Source organism: Colobus angolensis, unplaced genomic scaffold (assembly GCF_000951035.1).
Source record: "Colobus angolensis palliatus isolate OR3802 unplaced genomic scaffold, Cang.pa_1.0 Scaffold16, whole genome shotgun sequence".
Lineage (NCBI taxonomy): Eukaryota > Metazoa > Chordata > Mammalia > Primates > Cercopithecidae > Colobus > Colobus angolensis.
The window spans coordinates 17,640,985-17,656,363 of record NW_012114710.1 but is presented as its reverse complement, the minus strand read 5'-3'; the positions used below and the strand labels follow the sequence as shown (position 1 = coordinate 17,656,363).

The window sequence follows — 15,379 nt, the reverse complement described above, 5'->3', positions numbered from 1 at the left end:
CCAGCTGTGCTAAAAGATTAAGGACAATAATGCAAGTCTGCTCTGAGCTGCCACCATAGCCAGACATAGGGTAGCCCTGAAAGACTAGAACCAAGGACAGAGCTAAAGGAGAAAGAAAATATGAAAAAGTGAAAACACAGTGTTTAAACAGAATGTTTCCAAAAGCCTGCATATAGTGAGGACTTCTCAAGCCTCTGAATCTTTTTCCATTGAATTGTGCAATGGCACATGTATGAGCAAAGTCAAGACTCCTGGCTCCTAGGTAGGCACAGCCCAGTTCTTAGCTCCTAGGAAGCTTCAGGGCTTAAAGCGCCACTCTACTTGGACTGTACTATCAAGCCCCCAAAATGGGGGGAGCCGCCAGGGAAGGACTGATTTCCATTTCAAACTGCATTCTGGTACTTTGTACTCCAGCACCATTGGCCGATCAATATTTAATGCTTGGAGATTCTGACTCTGCGGGAGTCATGTCAGGGGACCTTGGGAGCCAATCTGCTTGAGCTTCTGAGTGATAATTATTCATGGGCTCCTGCCTCTTGCTCTTTCTCTAGCACGGTCCCACTCTGCAGACTCAGTGCCTTATTCAGTCTTCTCTCTCGCTCTCTCCGCTGCTGTAGCCGGACCCTTTGCCTTCGCCACTGCTCAGCGTCTGCACATTCCTACAATGGCTAAAACAGCAATGGGTAAGGCACTGCGCTCCTCGTTCTCCGTCGGCTCTACCTGGAGCCCACCTCCCTTGAGCTCTAGAAACATTCAGAGATATTTTATAAAGAAAAAGACGTTAATGGTAACACAGGACCAGGAAGGACAGGGCAGTTCTGGGGGAGGTGGGAGGGCAGAGAAGAGGTCCATGGAAACGTAAAGCGAATAATTTCTTTTAAAAGGTAGAAGCAGGTAAGTTGCTCTCCTGTGGGTAGAGAATTTATTCTGTTTCCATATTTAAAAATTAGTACTCAGTCCTGAGGGGAGGAAGCTACCTTAACTGTTTGCTTTAAATGGGCTTAAGGGACGTTTTGAAAAGTGCTTTATAACGACCTTTTTTTTTTTTTTATTTCTTCTCTAGTTTAAGAAGAAAATAGGGAAGGGGAAAAGGGAAGGTGGGAGAAAGGAAAAAGAAAATTGCAAAGTCAAAGCGGTCCCATCCCGCTGTTTGAAAGATGGGTGGAGACGGGGGGAGGGGATGGAAAGAACGGGGCACATTTTACGGTATTGTCTGGTCAGAGAAACCGCTGGTCCTGGGGTGCGGTGCAGGGAGGTAAGACGGCGGGGGACAAGGGTAGGGGTAGGAACTCCGCTCCTTTGTTTTAGGGCAAGGGAGGGGAAGGAGAGAGGAAGTCGCGGAGGGCGTGGAGGGCGCGGGTGGGCAGCTGCAGGGGCGGGGAAGCGCGCGGTGGTGGGGGGTGGAGGGACAGCGGCTTCGAAGGCGCTGGGGTGGGGTTTCTTTGTGTGCGGACCAGCGGTCCCGGGGGGAGGCACCTGCAGCGCTGGGCGCACAATGCGGACAGCCCCACCCAGTGCGGAACAGCGCAGCCCCGCCCCCCGCCCTGTGCTGCATCTTCATTCGAAAGGGGTCGGGTGTGGAGCGCAGCGTGACACCCAGAAGCCCAGCCCTGCGGGGACAGCGGCGCCACGCCCCGCGCTCCGCGCTCCCTACTCCCCGCCGCGGCTTCCAAGAGAGACCTGACCACTGACCCGCCCTCCCCACGCTGGCCTCATTGTTCTGCTTTTGAGAGAGATGGGAAAAGTGGGTTAACATTTTTCTTTTCGGAAGCACATTACATAGAGTGTTTAGACATAGACACAGATAAAGGGTTCTTTGAAGACCTTTGATCGTTTGCGGGAAAAGCTTCTGGAACCTAGACATGTGTGTGTATAATAATAGAGATGACATGAAACCGTAATATAAAGCAAAAGAGGTCAAAGTCTTAAGTTCAGCCACGCGAAATTTCCGTTTTGTGGGTCAGACAGTGACAAATATCGACAATTTCATAAGCTCAGAGAGACAGACAGTAGAGACACAGGATGACCGGAAAAGATTCCGGATTCAGGGCCTTCATCCGCAATTGGCCTTGTGCCTTGAGTGCCCATGGTTCTGGCGCTCAGTGGCCCCGGGGTGGACAGACAGGGTTGGGCCTGGGGTCCTGTGGCAGCTGGAAGCACGTGTCCCCCGGGACTCGGTTGCAGGATGCGGAGACAGGGAAAGCTGCCGAAAGAGCTCCATCTGGGCGGCTCCGCCCTGCCCCACCCTCTGCGCGGAGCTGGGGAGACCTCAGGCTCCGAGACTGGCGGGGAAGAGGAATATGGGAGGGGCAGTTGAGCTGTATGCAGTCCCGGAACCTCTTTTTTCAGTCCCGCAGTCCACAACGGTCCAAGCTCCCTTTGATGTGCACAGACCCCCGGCGTGGCTCTCAGCCCCAGCACCGACCCCCTCCCAGCGGAGCGGGTGGCTCTGCAGAAAAGCTGGCTCGAGCCCCGCCCGGCCACACAAAGGCGCGGCCCCACCCAGCCCGGGCGCGAGACCGCAGAGGTGACCCCTTCCCAGCGATTCAGGGAGGGCTCTCTCTTCTTGCCCACCCACGGTCCGCGGAGCTGGGGGCTTTTTTTCCCCCAGCCCAAGCCCACCGCCCACCTCTGTTCTCTATGATTTTCCAGAATGGAGACCCCGCGAGGGGCTTCTGTAAGGAAGACCCTCGCTCTTCCAGCGGGGCGCGGCTCGGCCCTACCCCTCCCAGCTGAGGCCCAGAGCCGCCTACCGCTGGCCGGGTGGGGGCGCACGTGGGTATTGGGTGCGTGGAGCGCAGCCAGCCCTGCAGAGTCCCGCGCCGCGCCCTGCGCTCCCCTCCCCGGAGCTGGGCGCTCGCCCCCACGGTGCAGCCGGGGAGACCGATTTCTGCGCAGTGTCCTGAGCTACCCCCTCTTTCCACAATTCGCAGTTCACCCGCACGTCCAGAAAGGTTCTGAGAATGGGTGGTGGGGGCGATCTCGCTTCGCTTTCTGCACTCCTCAGAAAGGTTTCCGCTGCAGGCTAGCGGCTGCAAACTCATCGTCATCATCAGTATTATTATCATTTAAAATCATTATTATTATTTAATGATTCAGTAGCCTTATTTGTTCTCATTTGTTCAAAAGGGACGTGGATTGCTCTTGGTTAAGGATTAACCCTTGTTGCGTTCACTTTGCTTCCTTCTAATTGCCCTCATCCCTTTCTCCCACAGAAAGGAAATTTTGTCTCCAGATGTTAATTTTAAGTTATAAAGCAAATATATTTTTGCTTCCTGCCAGCATTATGTATGTTCCTGTGGCTAAGATACATGTGCAGGTGCTTGCTAAGAGCAGGGTTTGTGTGCCAACGATTGCTGGAAAATTCTCTGCAGAGAATTGTTTGTGGCTGCAATGGATGAGAATACACATATATAATTGAGATGTTGTGATCTTCAACATAAGGTTATATCTATAAATATATAAATAATAGTTTATGCACAAAATTTTAAGGTTTTTCCCCGAGAAACTGTTCTTCCAACTGCTGATTCTTGATACAGCCTCAATCCTACACAGATACATGGATCGTGAAATGGTAGCCTCCATCCCAATAAAAATCCCACCCCAAATACGACAAACGCAAGGATCCTTTCTGGCCATAATATAACTGCATTTGCAAATCATGAAAAGAACACTACTTCTGCAGTATTAAAATAATAGGTTTTGAAATTAATTCCAATTTCAAAGATAATCAATTAATTATCAGGGCGAGTGCTTTTTTCCTGATTCATTAAACAATTACGTATTCAGCATGATTGTAAGAGGTGCATATGATATTCCCCATTATCTTTTCTAATGAAGTGGGCACCTTCTGAATGGATATATAAGTAACTAGAAATGAAAAGCTGAGGATTTGGTCAGGATTTCAGGATAAAGCTGAAAGAAATGGCAATAGTTTATCAGTTAATCTCATGTATTTAGTTTATATCAGGTGAGTAAGCTGAGCCTGCAATAAACACTCTCTGACCCAGTGTAACACGTCGCAGGTAGCTAGAATGATAGGATAAATTGATAGACCTGGTGGTGTTTGCCTATGCATGTTAACATTCTCTGAAAGAAAGTATCTTTTAAAATGATAATTAAGATTGGACAATTTGTGCTATTAAAATCTAGAACTTTACTCATAATTCACAATGGTTTTACAATAATGCGACTTACAGATTTGTAGTAAATTTTTCTATTCTAAAACAGAAATGAGTGTTTTTATTGTTAGAGCCATTACCTCGTTAATATTTTTAGCACACTTTTATTTGTCGCATTGAAAGCGGTTTTAATTACTTCGGGTTTTTATTTTTCAAATTACTAATGGATGGACTGTGGAATGAGCATTTGATCACTTGGCACAATATGACTTCCCATCAAATAGCTCATTCTCAGTGATTAAAAAATGCTACAAGAGGCTACATTTTACTCAGATTCAGAAAATGTCCTTTCAGAGTGCCACAAAGCTGATTCATATAATAAAATAGTTTTCTTCTCTATAATTTAAGATCAAGTAGTTACTTAGTTCTGTAAATACCTAGCAGTAGCTATCAAACAGAATTTTAAAGTTAAATCTGTACAACTAACAATGAAGTGGAAGATTACACTGTTATCTGTACAACTAACAATGAAGTGGAAGAATCACTTACATATTGAATGGAAGATTTTGTCATTGATAAATTCAGGCCATCTTTAGGAAAATTCCGGATTTATCAATCACCATTATTTTTTACTTCAACTGAGTGTGACTGATCATATGCTCAGGCTACCTTGGTAGCTCATTGCTCACAAGAGCCTGAAAAAAGCTGGCCTCCCAGCCTGAGGAAGCTCACAGCACAAACCTAGGCCTGGGTGTGGCCACCGGGAGCTGCTGATAGCGAACCCCAACCCACACCAGTTTCTTTTTTGGTCGTGGGAAGAAAAACACATATTATCCTGTTGTCACAAGATCTGTGACCTTATATGAAAAATGCTAGAATTTTTTCATTAAAAAAATAAAATACTGAATTAGCCAGTGACCCAGATGTTTTCAGAACCTAAACTGGTTCTGTCAATTGGAAAACCTCGGTGTCTGCATTAACTTTTCACCACACTAGAGGGCAATCATGTTCTCTAAAAAAGTAGATGATTGATGTAAACCTAGTTCCAAATATTAATTGTTTCATAAAATCTTTTCTTTTACCAGGAACATTCAAGTGTTTATTCAATAAGCTGATGCCATGCTTTACCCTAGTGGATGAGCAGAGCTTGTGCAATTTGCAAGGAGACAGGATGAAATGAGTGGTCATAATCTGAAAGTAGATACACGCCCTGGTTAATAATTCCCTGATGGTTTTACTTCTCAGTTTTATTACATTGTAACTGTAATACCATTTATGTTACTTCTGAGATTTTGTAGTGGATAAATAGTAGAAAAATGTCAGTAGTAATAGCAAAATTATTTAGCAGCCGAATATTTTAATGCTTAAAAATAAAGGAATAAATTAAAGAAAATCATTGTTTACTTTTTCATCGATCTGAAATGTACCCCCTGTTCAGAGCACATCTGAATATCAGAGTCTCCACCTGCAGAGAACGTGCAGGTTAGTGAGTAAAACAGGCAGGTATGTGATACTGAGGAGGTGTACCAAAAACTGACTGCTATTATTTTTCCCATCTTTTAAGTCTGTCTTTCTTTTCCGTTTAAAGATACTTTTTTAAATCAAATCCAGTGTGATTTCAATCTAATTTTATCAGATTTCAACAATTATTGAGCATCTCCTTGTAGTGGTGTTCTGCTTATTAGAAAATCGATGTTAATTTTAGTGAAGTAAGAAGAAATATAAAGCATAAAGTAATTTGGGGTATCATCAAAAGTGGATTTTTTAAATGTATGCATTGATAGAATTATTTTTCTATTATATTTTATGTAACTCTAATCCATCTGTAAAATATTTAATAGTGTCATATTACTGTGTTCCTCAAACTTTGATGTGCACATGAATTACCTTTGATTTTCATTAAAATGCAAATTCTGATTCAATACATCTGACTTGAGGCAGACATTCTGTCTTCTGAACAAGCTCCCAGATGATGCTGATTCTGAACACCAAACACATCGGTTTTAGGGATATTAACTTGTAATATACAGGCACCCCTCCTAGTAAGCTCTGGCATTATGTCTTGACATTTTTAAATCCATGGCAATCGTTACAAAATATTTTACTTCTGAACTCATATACCTAGGGATTTTATTACTCTGGGAATTATGTGTTCTGCACCATCACTCTCTCTTAATTGGATTTTTAAAATTATATTCATATTGCAGGACTCAGCAGAAGACCTTCGAGAGAAAGGTAGAAAATAAGAATTTGGCTCTCTGTGTGAGCATGTGAGAGAGAGAGAGAGAGAGAAAGAGAGAGAGAGAGAGAGAGACAGAAAGTCTGCCTAAGAAGAAATGAATGTGAATGCAGCTTCTGGGACAGTTGACAAGAATGATAAATCAATAATGCAAGCTTACTATTATTTATGAATAGCAATACTGAAGAAATTAAAACAAATATCGCTGTCTCAATATATCTTATATTTATTATTTACCAAATTATTCTAAGAGTATTTCTTCCTGAATACCATGTGAGAAAATTCTTAAGAACTTATTGAGTATGACTGTGTATTTGAAAAGAGTATGAGTGTTTTCTTCTGCTTATCTCAGTCAATAAAGGATCTTCATTATTCAATTCTAACTTTCTAAGAAAGTCAACTTACAGATAAAAGAGGATCTTCAAGGCATAGCATCAAAGACATAGTCAGGTCTCCCATGCAGTGACTGGCTGACCACACAGCCATCACCACCTTTCTGGAAATGTTATGCTGCAAAAATAATACAATACCTGAAATATCTCAAATTAAAAATATAGCATTTCCCAAATAGGGCACTAAAAACATGATCTCAAATAAAACTAGCTTCAGGGTTTGCAGAATATACTGTTACTCAATACAAAGTTGGACTAAGTCTCAAAGTTAGCCATACAGTTGTTGTTAACAGTTCATTTCAGGGTCTCTCAGAAGCTGGGAAACTGTCCATTTTTGCAATTTCTTGTACATGGAAGGAAAGGAAGACACACTAAGACAGCATTACAAAAGTAATTCATGTTTTAAATGTTTAATTCTGGCAGTCGGGCATGGCTATCTGTATAACTTCATTTGGAGATGACAAAAATCTAAACTTGAGGGCCTCGAGCCAATAAGTCTTCCTAACTATTTCTTTACTCAAAAATTTTCCTGCAGTGGTGTTTTCTTTCAATAGTTTTTCTGGTGTATTCATACATTCCAGATTCTCTATGGGAAGTAACTTTTATCCATTGATTTAACCCTTGTATAGCACATATAACATGCAACGCAGTGTTCTAAGAACTTTCCACATATTAACTGTGTTAATCACATAACAATCCTAAGAAGTAGGTTCTATTACAGATATGGAAACTGAGGCACAGAAAGTTGAAGTATCTTACTCAAGATCACACAGTTAGTCAGATCCAGAATTTGGGCCCGGGCCATCTGGCTTCGGAATCCATGTTTCACCAGTTCCTGCTAGTCTCATATCTGTTCCATGTTAGAGGTGCTCCCACTGCAGAGATCACACCTGTGATACCACCATTTTATTTAAACAGACCTGAGATGGTCTTCTCCTTTCTGATCACAGACTCACCTTGAAGAGAAAATACTTCCAAACTGATGATTAGTTTTAATAGCTTACCTGGAGCTTATTCAAATAATTGTCATGATTTAGGCTTTGGGAGAAAGAGCTATGAGGCCGTGCGGGTTGTAACGTATGAGACACGTGGCATTCTGCAGGCTCAGCACAGCATCGATTTCTGGTGTGAACACACTCTGATGACCAGTTCCAGAAATAACGTTGACTTAATCCCCTCAGTCCCATCATGGTTAACACATTTCAAAATGGCTCCTTAACTGCTTCCACAGGCCACAGATACTTAGTTTTAACATTTTGTTGAATAAAATAAATTTACACATGCACATTTAATATAACAGATATTATTTCAAGATTCTCTTCATATTATTACCACCAAAGCAGGCAGGCAGGCAGGCAGGAGAGAACCATAGCAAGGTTCTGAATCCCTTGTGAAACATTTTTAATTATCTTTTAATAAAGGAATCAGGCCCTGTCATTTGTCAAGGAGACATTTGCAATAGTAAAACTTGTGTTTATAATAACCATTTTTATTAGTCATGATTAAAGATAACATTTTGTGTACATTTGTTCTCACAAAACACTTTTATGTGAATGTAAAGGTTAATTAATGCATTTCAGCAATCATCTTGTTAGTCATCTGGAAATATAGCTTCTCTAGGAATTGTACTTAGAGAAGGAGCCACGTATTATACTATAAAATGGTAACAAAAATATTTTAAGTTTTTCCTCACTTGTTGACCTCCAGAGTAAAATATTTAATACTCTGGAAAATTATAGGTTTCAACATTTATTTTATGGCAAGAAATAGATAATTACAGTTCTCATAGAGCACATTTAAAATAATTTATTTTTATAGAGCAAGAATATTGCCTAGGACTGAATTTTTTTTACAAAGATTGTAAAGCAAGACCTGCAAGAGTGCCCATTTAGCAGTTATTCTTCTGGAATAATTATATTTTGGATATTGGCGTTTGTACATTATCCATTAGGACAAGTACCCAATATAACAATAGATCATCAGGATAATAAATCTGTCTATCTTTTAGTTGTATGTCTTCATATCAGGATAAAGAGAATTGAGTAAAATTTATCTAAACCTAGTCCCACAAATACTTTTACAAGAGAGCATGTTAAAGTGTAAATTAAATTTTTATTAGCATTCTACTCTGTCTTTTGGAAGATTTTTTTTTTTCCCTATGAAATTCAGCCATAAAGTTTAACTTCCATTAACAAAGCTGCTCACAGTAAACCTATTATAATAATAGTTTTCCAGTTTGGGCTTCCTAGTGAGGAGCAACCTAACTCACATGAAACAACCCCAATTTATAATATATTGACTGTTACAAAACTGAGACCAGGAAATCCCATCATGATGGTACTATTATCGTTTCCAGACTCTCAGAGGAAGAACATCAATTATCTCAGACACTGTTAGGATAGACTTATTGCAGCTTCCCTGGTAACTCTGCTTCAGAACATAACTATTTTTATTACTGCAGAGTTATTTTTATTTCCAACAAATATATCTACTGTTATTATTTCAGTCTTACAGCTTTATCTGAGAAATTCCAATTAGCACCCTTCTCATAATAATTATTCAAACAATTGAATAATTATTTGAAAATTATTGAACTTTCAAATAATTTTTGAAAAATTACAAAACTTGTTCTAGTCTTTTGATGACATATTACATGATCCTGCACTTTTGTCACTTTAAAAATTATCTTTTTATTCTACTTCTGATGATTTTTTTCTTATATAGTTTTTAAAAAGGAGCAGGCAAGCATAGAAGACTAAAAACTGTTCAAAAGAAAAGTTAAACTGCATGATCTATCTATATGGGACCTGGTCATTTTTAGAAAACATTCACCTGCTTCATCCTTTTTAATCTTCATATAATCCCTCTGAGATGGGCCTAGTACACAAGTTATCTTATTTAAAGATTGGTGAATTCAAGCTCAAATAATTTATTCAGTGGCAAGCCTCAGAGGCAGACTTGGGACACAGGTCTAATGTATATTATATATATAGAGAGAGAGTAATATATATGTATTACATATAATAAAGTTGTGTGTATTATTTACCTATTATATTTATATGTAATATATACATATGTTATGTATAATGTATGTGCCTATTTCATACATATATACACATTCATACAAAATAAGGTTTAGCACTCCCTCCACTGTCCTGTAATAAAACATGCACAGTGAGAAAAGCCACACACTAGGCATATTTGTCTTCAGTTTAAAGTCATTGATAGTCAGTGTCACTAACTAAAGTAAAATAGATTGGAGCACCAACTTTGTTCTGAAGCCTGTGCTAAGTATTATGAGAACAAAAATAAAAATGTTCCTCACTCTTGGTGGATTTAGTCTTTTGCAGAAAAAAAAAGATCATATACATGTCAAATTTATAACTATAAATGGATGTCACCATCTCACAATTTCACCATCTTAACAATTTTATTATACTGCCCTACAATATTACAAGATAGTACATAATGATACACTAGTAATATCAACTAGGAAGTACTAAGATCCACCAAAAGGCTGAAAAATTTAAATATTTAATGAGTCCATCAACCAATCTGGCCAGAGAATTCTTTAATTAAAATGTTTCCCAAATTTTACTGAGAATCAGCAGTGTTTGAGGAGCTAGCTTCCACCCCCAGAGGTTCTCACTGTATGGGTCTGAAGCAGGTCCCATGGATTTGCGTTTCTAACAAGCTCTCAGGTGCTGATGAGGCTGATTCAAAACCACACTTGGAGTAAACCTAAAACAGCAGTGACCTGTAAGGCCCCAAGCAGCAGGCCAGGACAGCATGTGAGTTACCTCCTCTCTGGAACTCTGCAACAAGGCATCAAGAGGTCAGAGCCTAAGTTCCCATCAGCTCTGCCTTTCTCCACCAGTGCTGCTGGTGCTGCATGGAAGGAAGAGCCCAGAAGGGATTTTGAGTTTTAGTCTTTACTCCCGCTGACTCACCTTGGTCAGGTCAGTTTTCCTCTCTGTTCCTCTAATTCAGCATCTGTAAAATAGCCATGTGAACTGCCTTGTCCATATCAGAAGGTCTTTTTCAGACTCAAGGAAACAAACGTGAAAGTGATTACTGTCTGTCAAGTACTATATTAATGCAAGAAGTTGAGTTTTTAAATTATCATTAGATATAATATAAATACCCATGTGCATGCATTTAGAATGAGTAAAGAGGGAACAAGAAGCACAATCAAAAACTGAGTCATTTTCTTTTTGAAAAATACTTTCTAAGTAATGAAAAGTGAAATAAAATGTTACTTGAGTCTCTCTGACAACAGCATCAGACATTTTGCAGTTCTTGTGATTAGAACCCACCTGGCCAGCCCTTCTTCCTCCTAAAGAAGAGCCTTCTTCTTCTTAAATGAATGTTGGCTCCGAAGAAGCAATTAACTCATCCATCATTTTATTACAGTCAGTCCACACCCAACTTTTCCCCAACTCAATCTGCTTTAAGGGAAGGGTGGTAAGTGGTGGCCCAAGATGGCAGCCATCAAGCTTAGAGAATCTCTGGAAGCAGGGGTGCCCCCAGCAAGTAGACACTGAAAATAGGAGAGGGATGATAAGCCAGAGATAAAACTCAGTACTTACTTTGCTTCTGGTCCATGTCTACCCCTTCCTGGCACCACCTTGACACTCTACCCTCTGGGTCCACCTTCCTGAGATGGTACAAACTCTGCTTAGACAAAGCAGCCCATGTCCAAATGTCTTAAAGTTTAGTTTAAAGCTGCCCTCAAAAGTTAAAACAGAAGTGTAAAGCTCTGTGCAATTAAAAGTAATCAGCTTGTCTTGGAACTCAAAAGAATGTAAAATCCTATGAAAATTAAAAAGCAGTACCACAAGTTCCCCCCAAAAGTCCTTAGGTCAGTAACTGTTCCTGTTACAGGTAAGAGAGAGCTCTAGTGGATTAGAGGCATGTGTGGGTATCCAGTGGACATAGTTTTGAACTATGCTCCACTACTCACTATCTGAGAATTCTTAAGCAAATTTATTAATCATTTCTATATTACAATTTTCTCAGTTATGAATGGGAAAACAACACCTAAATCACATGGTTGTTAAGTAAGCAATTGATTGTTGAGCATTTGGTAATCAAAAATATTAATCCCCTTCCCTGATTCCCTAGATAAATGATGAAAATACTAAATAAAAATAATAAAAATTTAAAGTAAACATCTCAATTCTTATACTTCATTAATTTCTACATGTATTACAAACCTAGAAATTACTTGGAATTGAGGAAATGATTACTACTCAATAATTCTCCATGGTAGAGGGAGAGTTGGTATCATATCTATGAGACAGCAGCCAATATAGTCTATCTCCAAGGAAAAATCCATTCTACGCAGTGCCAGAATTTAATAGTTAAGCATTTTATCTTGGTCACAGCACAATAAGCAAGATGGGTATTTAAAATAAAAGTATATTTATCTTGTATATATTTCTTATTTCATGTTTCCCTGTCATATTTTATATCTCACCCTACTTCAAATACCTATATGCCTTCAATAAAACTGAGCCTTCTTGCTTACCCAGGAAGGCTCATCATTCAGTAGAAATAAAAAATGACTTTAGAAATATTAAAATATAAAAGTCTACACTGAGGTCTTTTGAATGCAGGAAAAAGAATTATATCACACACACACAAACACACACATACATGCACACATGCATATACACGCACAGAACCTCTTGTTCTTTCTTAACATCTTATCAATCCATCAGTTTCACTCCCACCCCATATCACCTGACTGTGCACAATATCTCATTGCCACCTCCCAGTCTCCTCCATGCCTGGCACCCTCCTAGCTCTCCTACTTCCACTTTAAACACCCTTCCTTCAGCTAGATCTTTTCTTTCAGAGATCCTCCAGTTACTTTCTTATCTGGATCAGTTTAGCCTTCCTCTTCTTCACCCATTAGTGGATGAGCATGACAAAGACACTTGAGTCAAATAATACAAACAGAATATACCTTAGAGGAGTGTGGTGACGAAAAGGATATGGATACTTAGAGTTTACGACTATTATCTCAACCACACATGAAAGCAACGCCTTTACAATCAATAGTGTTTCAGGTACCAATCAATAATCTGTTATTGCTATTTTTAAAATCTATAAGGTATCAGTAAAATGTAATTAGTAGAGCAACAAAGATATCTTGTGAAATAAAATTAGTATTCATCTAGCATCTGAGTACAAAGGTTTAAGGGAGGATAACTACTAATACCAAAGCATTTTAAGCATTTCGTTTTGCCTCCAAAATATCAAATCATGTAAATGTATGGTACATAAACCAGGAATTATATTTATGACATAGCTGCAGACATATTAAGAGAAATATGTGCTTATACTTACTAGTATAGTACAGTTCTTTTTCATCTTAGATACTGTTGATGATAATCTGCATATAAAATCCTCAGTATTTTTTCACATTTATAAGCCATAAAATACAGGTAATAAAATATGTTCTACTCTCTCATAAACATGGAATAGTGACAAAGGAGGAGCTTTATATGAAAGCACCATTACAATTTAAACTCTCACAAGGTCATAATATATTGCACTAAGCAGGAGAGTTCAGCTTTGAAAAAAATGTAGGCATTTCCCTTACTTATTAAAAAAAAAAAATTCTAATGAGGTTCTGGAATGCAGAGCCAAAGCATAAAGGTGGAAATAAAAGAACTGCAAGTCTTATGAACCAAAGACTTGGTTGATGATGTTTTTCAAAAAAGGTTTTGTGGTAAAACAAATACGGTAAATGAAATTCAGTATTTAGGATGAAAAGTTTTTCTAACTTCAGGAACAACATTGAAGAAATATTGAACTAAGCGGCTTTGAAAAAATCAGATTCCATTTGTTGAAATTTTTCTGAGAATGAATTTTTTTAAGACAGTGTACACAGTTACAGTGTGTATTAGTTATGGATTGTGTCAAGCTATATTACAACTTACCCAAGATAAGAAATAAGGAGGCCGGGCACGGTGACTCACGCCTGTAATCCCAGCACATTGGGAGGCCGAAGCGGGCAGATCACGAGGTCAGGAGATCGAGACCATCTTGGCTAACACGGTGAAACCCCGTCTCTACTAATACAAAAAAAGCGAGGTGGCGGGCGCGTGTAGTCCCAGCTACTCGGGAGGCTGAGGCAGGAGAATGGCGTAAACCCGGGAGGCGGAGCTTGCAGTGAGCCGAGATCTGGCCACTGCACTCCAACTTGGGTGACAGAGCGAGGCTCCGTCTCAAAAAAAAAAAAAAAAAAACTGGACTTTGTGTCCAGTTTGCGTAGCTGAAAAGAATAAAAACCTGTCCACTTAAACGCATTGCAAAAAGAAGATGTCACTCCTACAAATAACAAAGAGCCACGAAATTATTCTATCCAGAAAACTATATGTTTCATCCCTTTGGATAAATTTTAGAAGTGAACTACGAATACATATGGTGAGGACAGCCAGCTAAGAAGTCAAGGAGGATTTCTCAAATTTGCTGCTCAGAAAGATCATGCTCTCCACAAAATACATAATAGCAGGCTTTTCAAGTCAACCTTGAATCCAGCTTTCCTTGATCTTTCCTTCTTGTGAACTCTCACAAGTTTGCTGTCTAACAATGAATTTGACTACTAGCCATATACCATCTTGTAGCAATATTTGTTATCATGTCCCTTGTTATTTATCATTCACCTACTCTGTTTGAGCCAGCCACAAGTCACATGTCCCATGCACTTTTTCCTATTTGATTTTTATAGCACTTTGAGACATGTCTCATTATTCCTGATTGACAGGAAAGAAATACAGAAGCCATGGAAAGTTGAGTGACTTGCTCCTGATCACAAATGTGGGCCAGGGAAGAGCCAAGTTTCAAATCGAATGCTCTTTCCACTGCACTCTAGATTCCTCATTTTGAACTTTTTTTTTTTTTTGCACTATAGACTTTTTTCCACATTTTGAACTATTTTTTTATTTTTTTACACTATAGACTTTTTTTTTTCTCTTATACCCAACTATACTAATGACTTCTTTTAGGCTAGAAACTTGTTTCACTTACTTTGTCTTTCTTCTCATTGCTGCATTATTGACCAACATGTATTGGGTACTTACTGGGTCAAGTACTGTGATTGTGCCAAGTATCTTACAGGAGGATTATCATCCTCATTTTTACAGGTGAGAAAGGAAAGGAGGTAAAGTCACAGCCAACAAAAATGGTAGCACCAGGATTTGAAACAAATCAGTCTGACCCAAGTTGACTTCGTTAAACACTGTACGCACAGTCTTCCTAGACATAGTAAGAGCTCTAACTGTGTTTGGTGATTTGATTATTATGACAAAGTAAGTAAGAGAAGCAGGGAGAATTATAAGAAATAAGGCTCCACAACACTTGGCTATAGCAAAGCCCCTTAAAACTTCAAAAGGTCACCCAAAGAATAAAGAACAGGCGGGGCTCGGTGGCTCACGCCTGTAATCCTAGCACTTGGGAGGCCAAGGTGGGCAGATCACCTTAGTTCCAGAGTTCGAGACCAGCTGGGACAACATGGTAAAACCCTGTCTACTACTAAAAATACAAAAATTAGCTTGGCGTGGTGGTTGCCACCTGTAATATCAGCTACTTGGGAGATTGAGGCAGGGAGAATCACT

At 39.6% G+C, this 15,379-nt stretch overlaps 1 protein-coding gene across 3 annotated transcripts in view; it reads left to right on the top strand.

Moving 5' to 3' along the window:
* Nucleotides 1-282: 282 nt before the first annotated feature.
* Nucleotides 283-15,379, top strand: part of STMN2 (stathmin 2) — a 55,918-nt gene continuing 40,821 nt past the window's right edge. The window contains exons 1-2 of one of the 3 annotated variants that reach the window (XM_011937153.1): nt 10,500-10,504; nt 12,153-12,156. In XM_011937153.1, coding sequence (XP_011792543.1) covers nt 12,153-12,156 — 4 coding nt within the window. In that variant the 5' untranslated portion in view covers nt 10,500-10,504. Of the gene's footprint in view, nt 684-1,202; nt 1,256-10,499; nt 10,505-12,152; nt 12,157-15,379 lie in introns of those variants that run through there. The other 2 variants (XM_011937152.1, XM_011937154.1) reach the window with 2 other exon arrangements.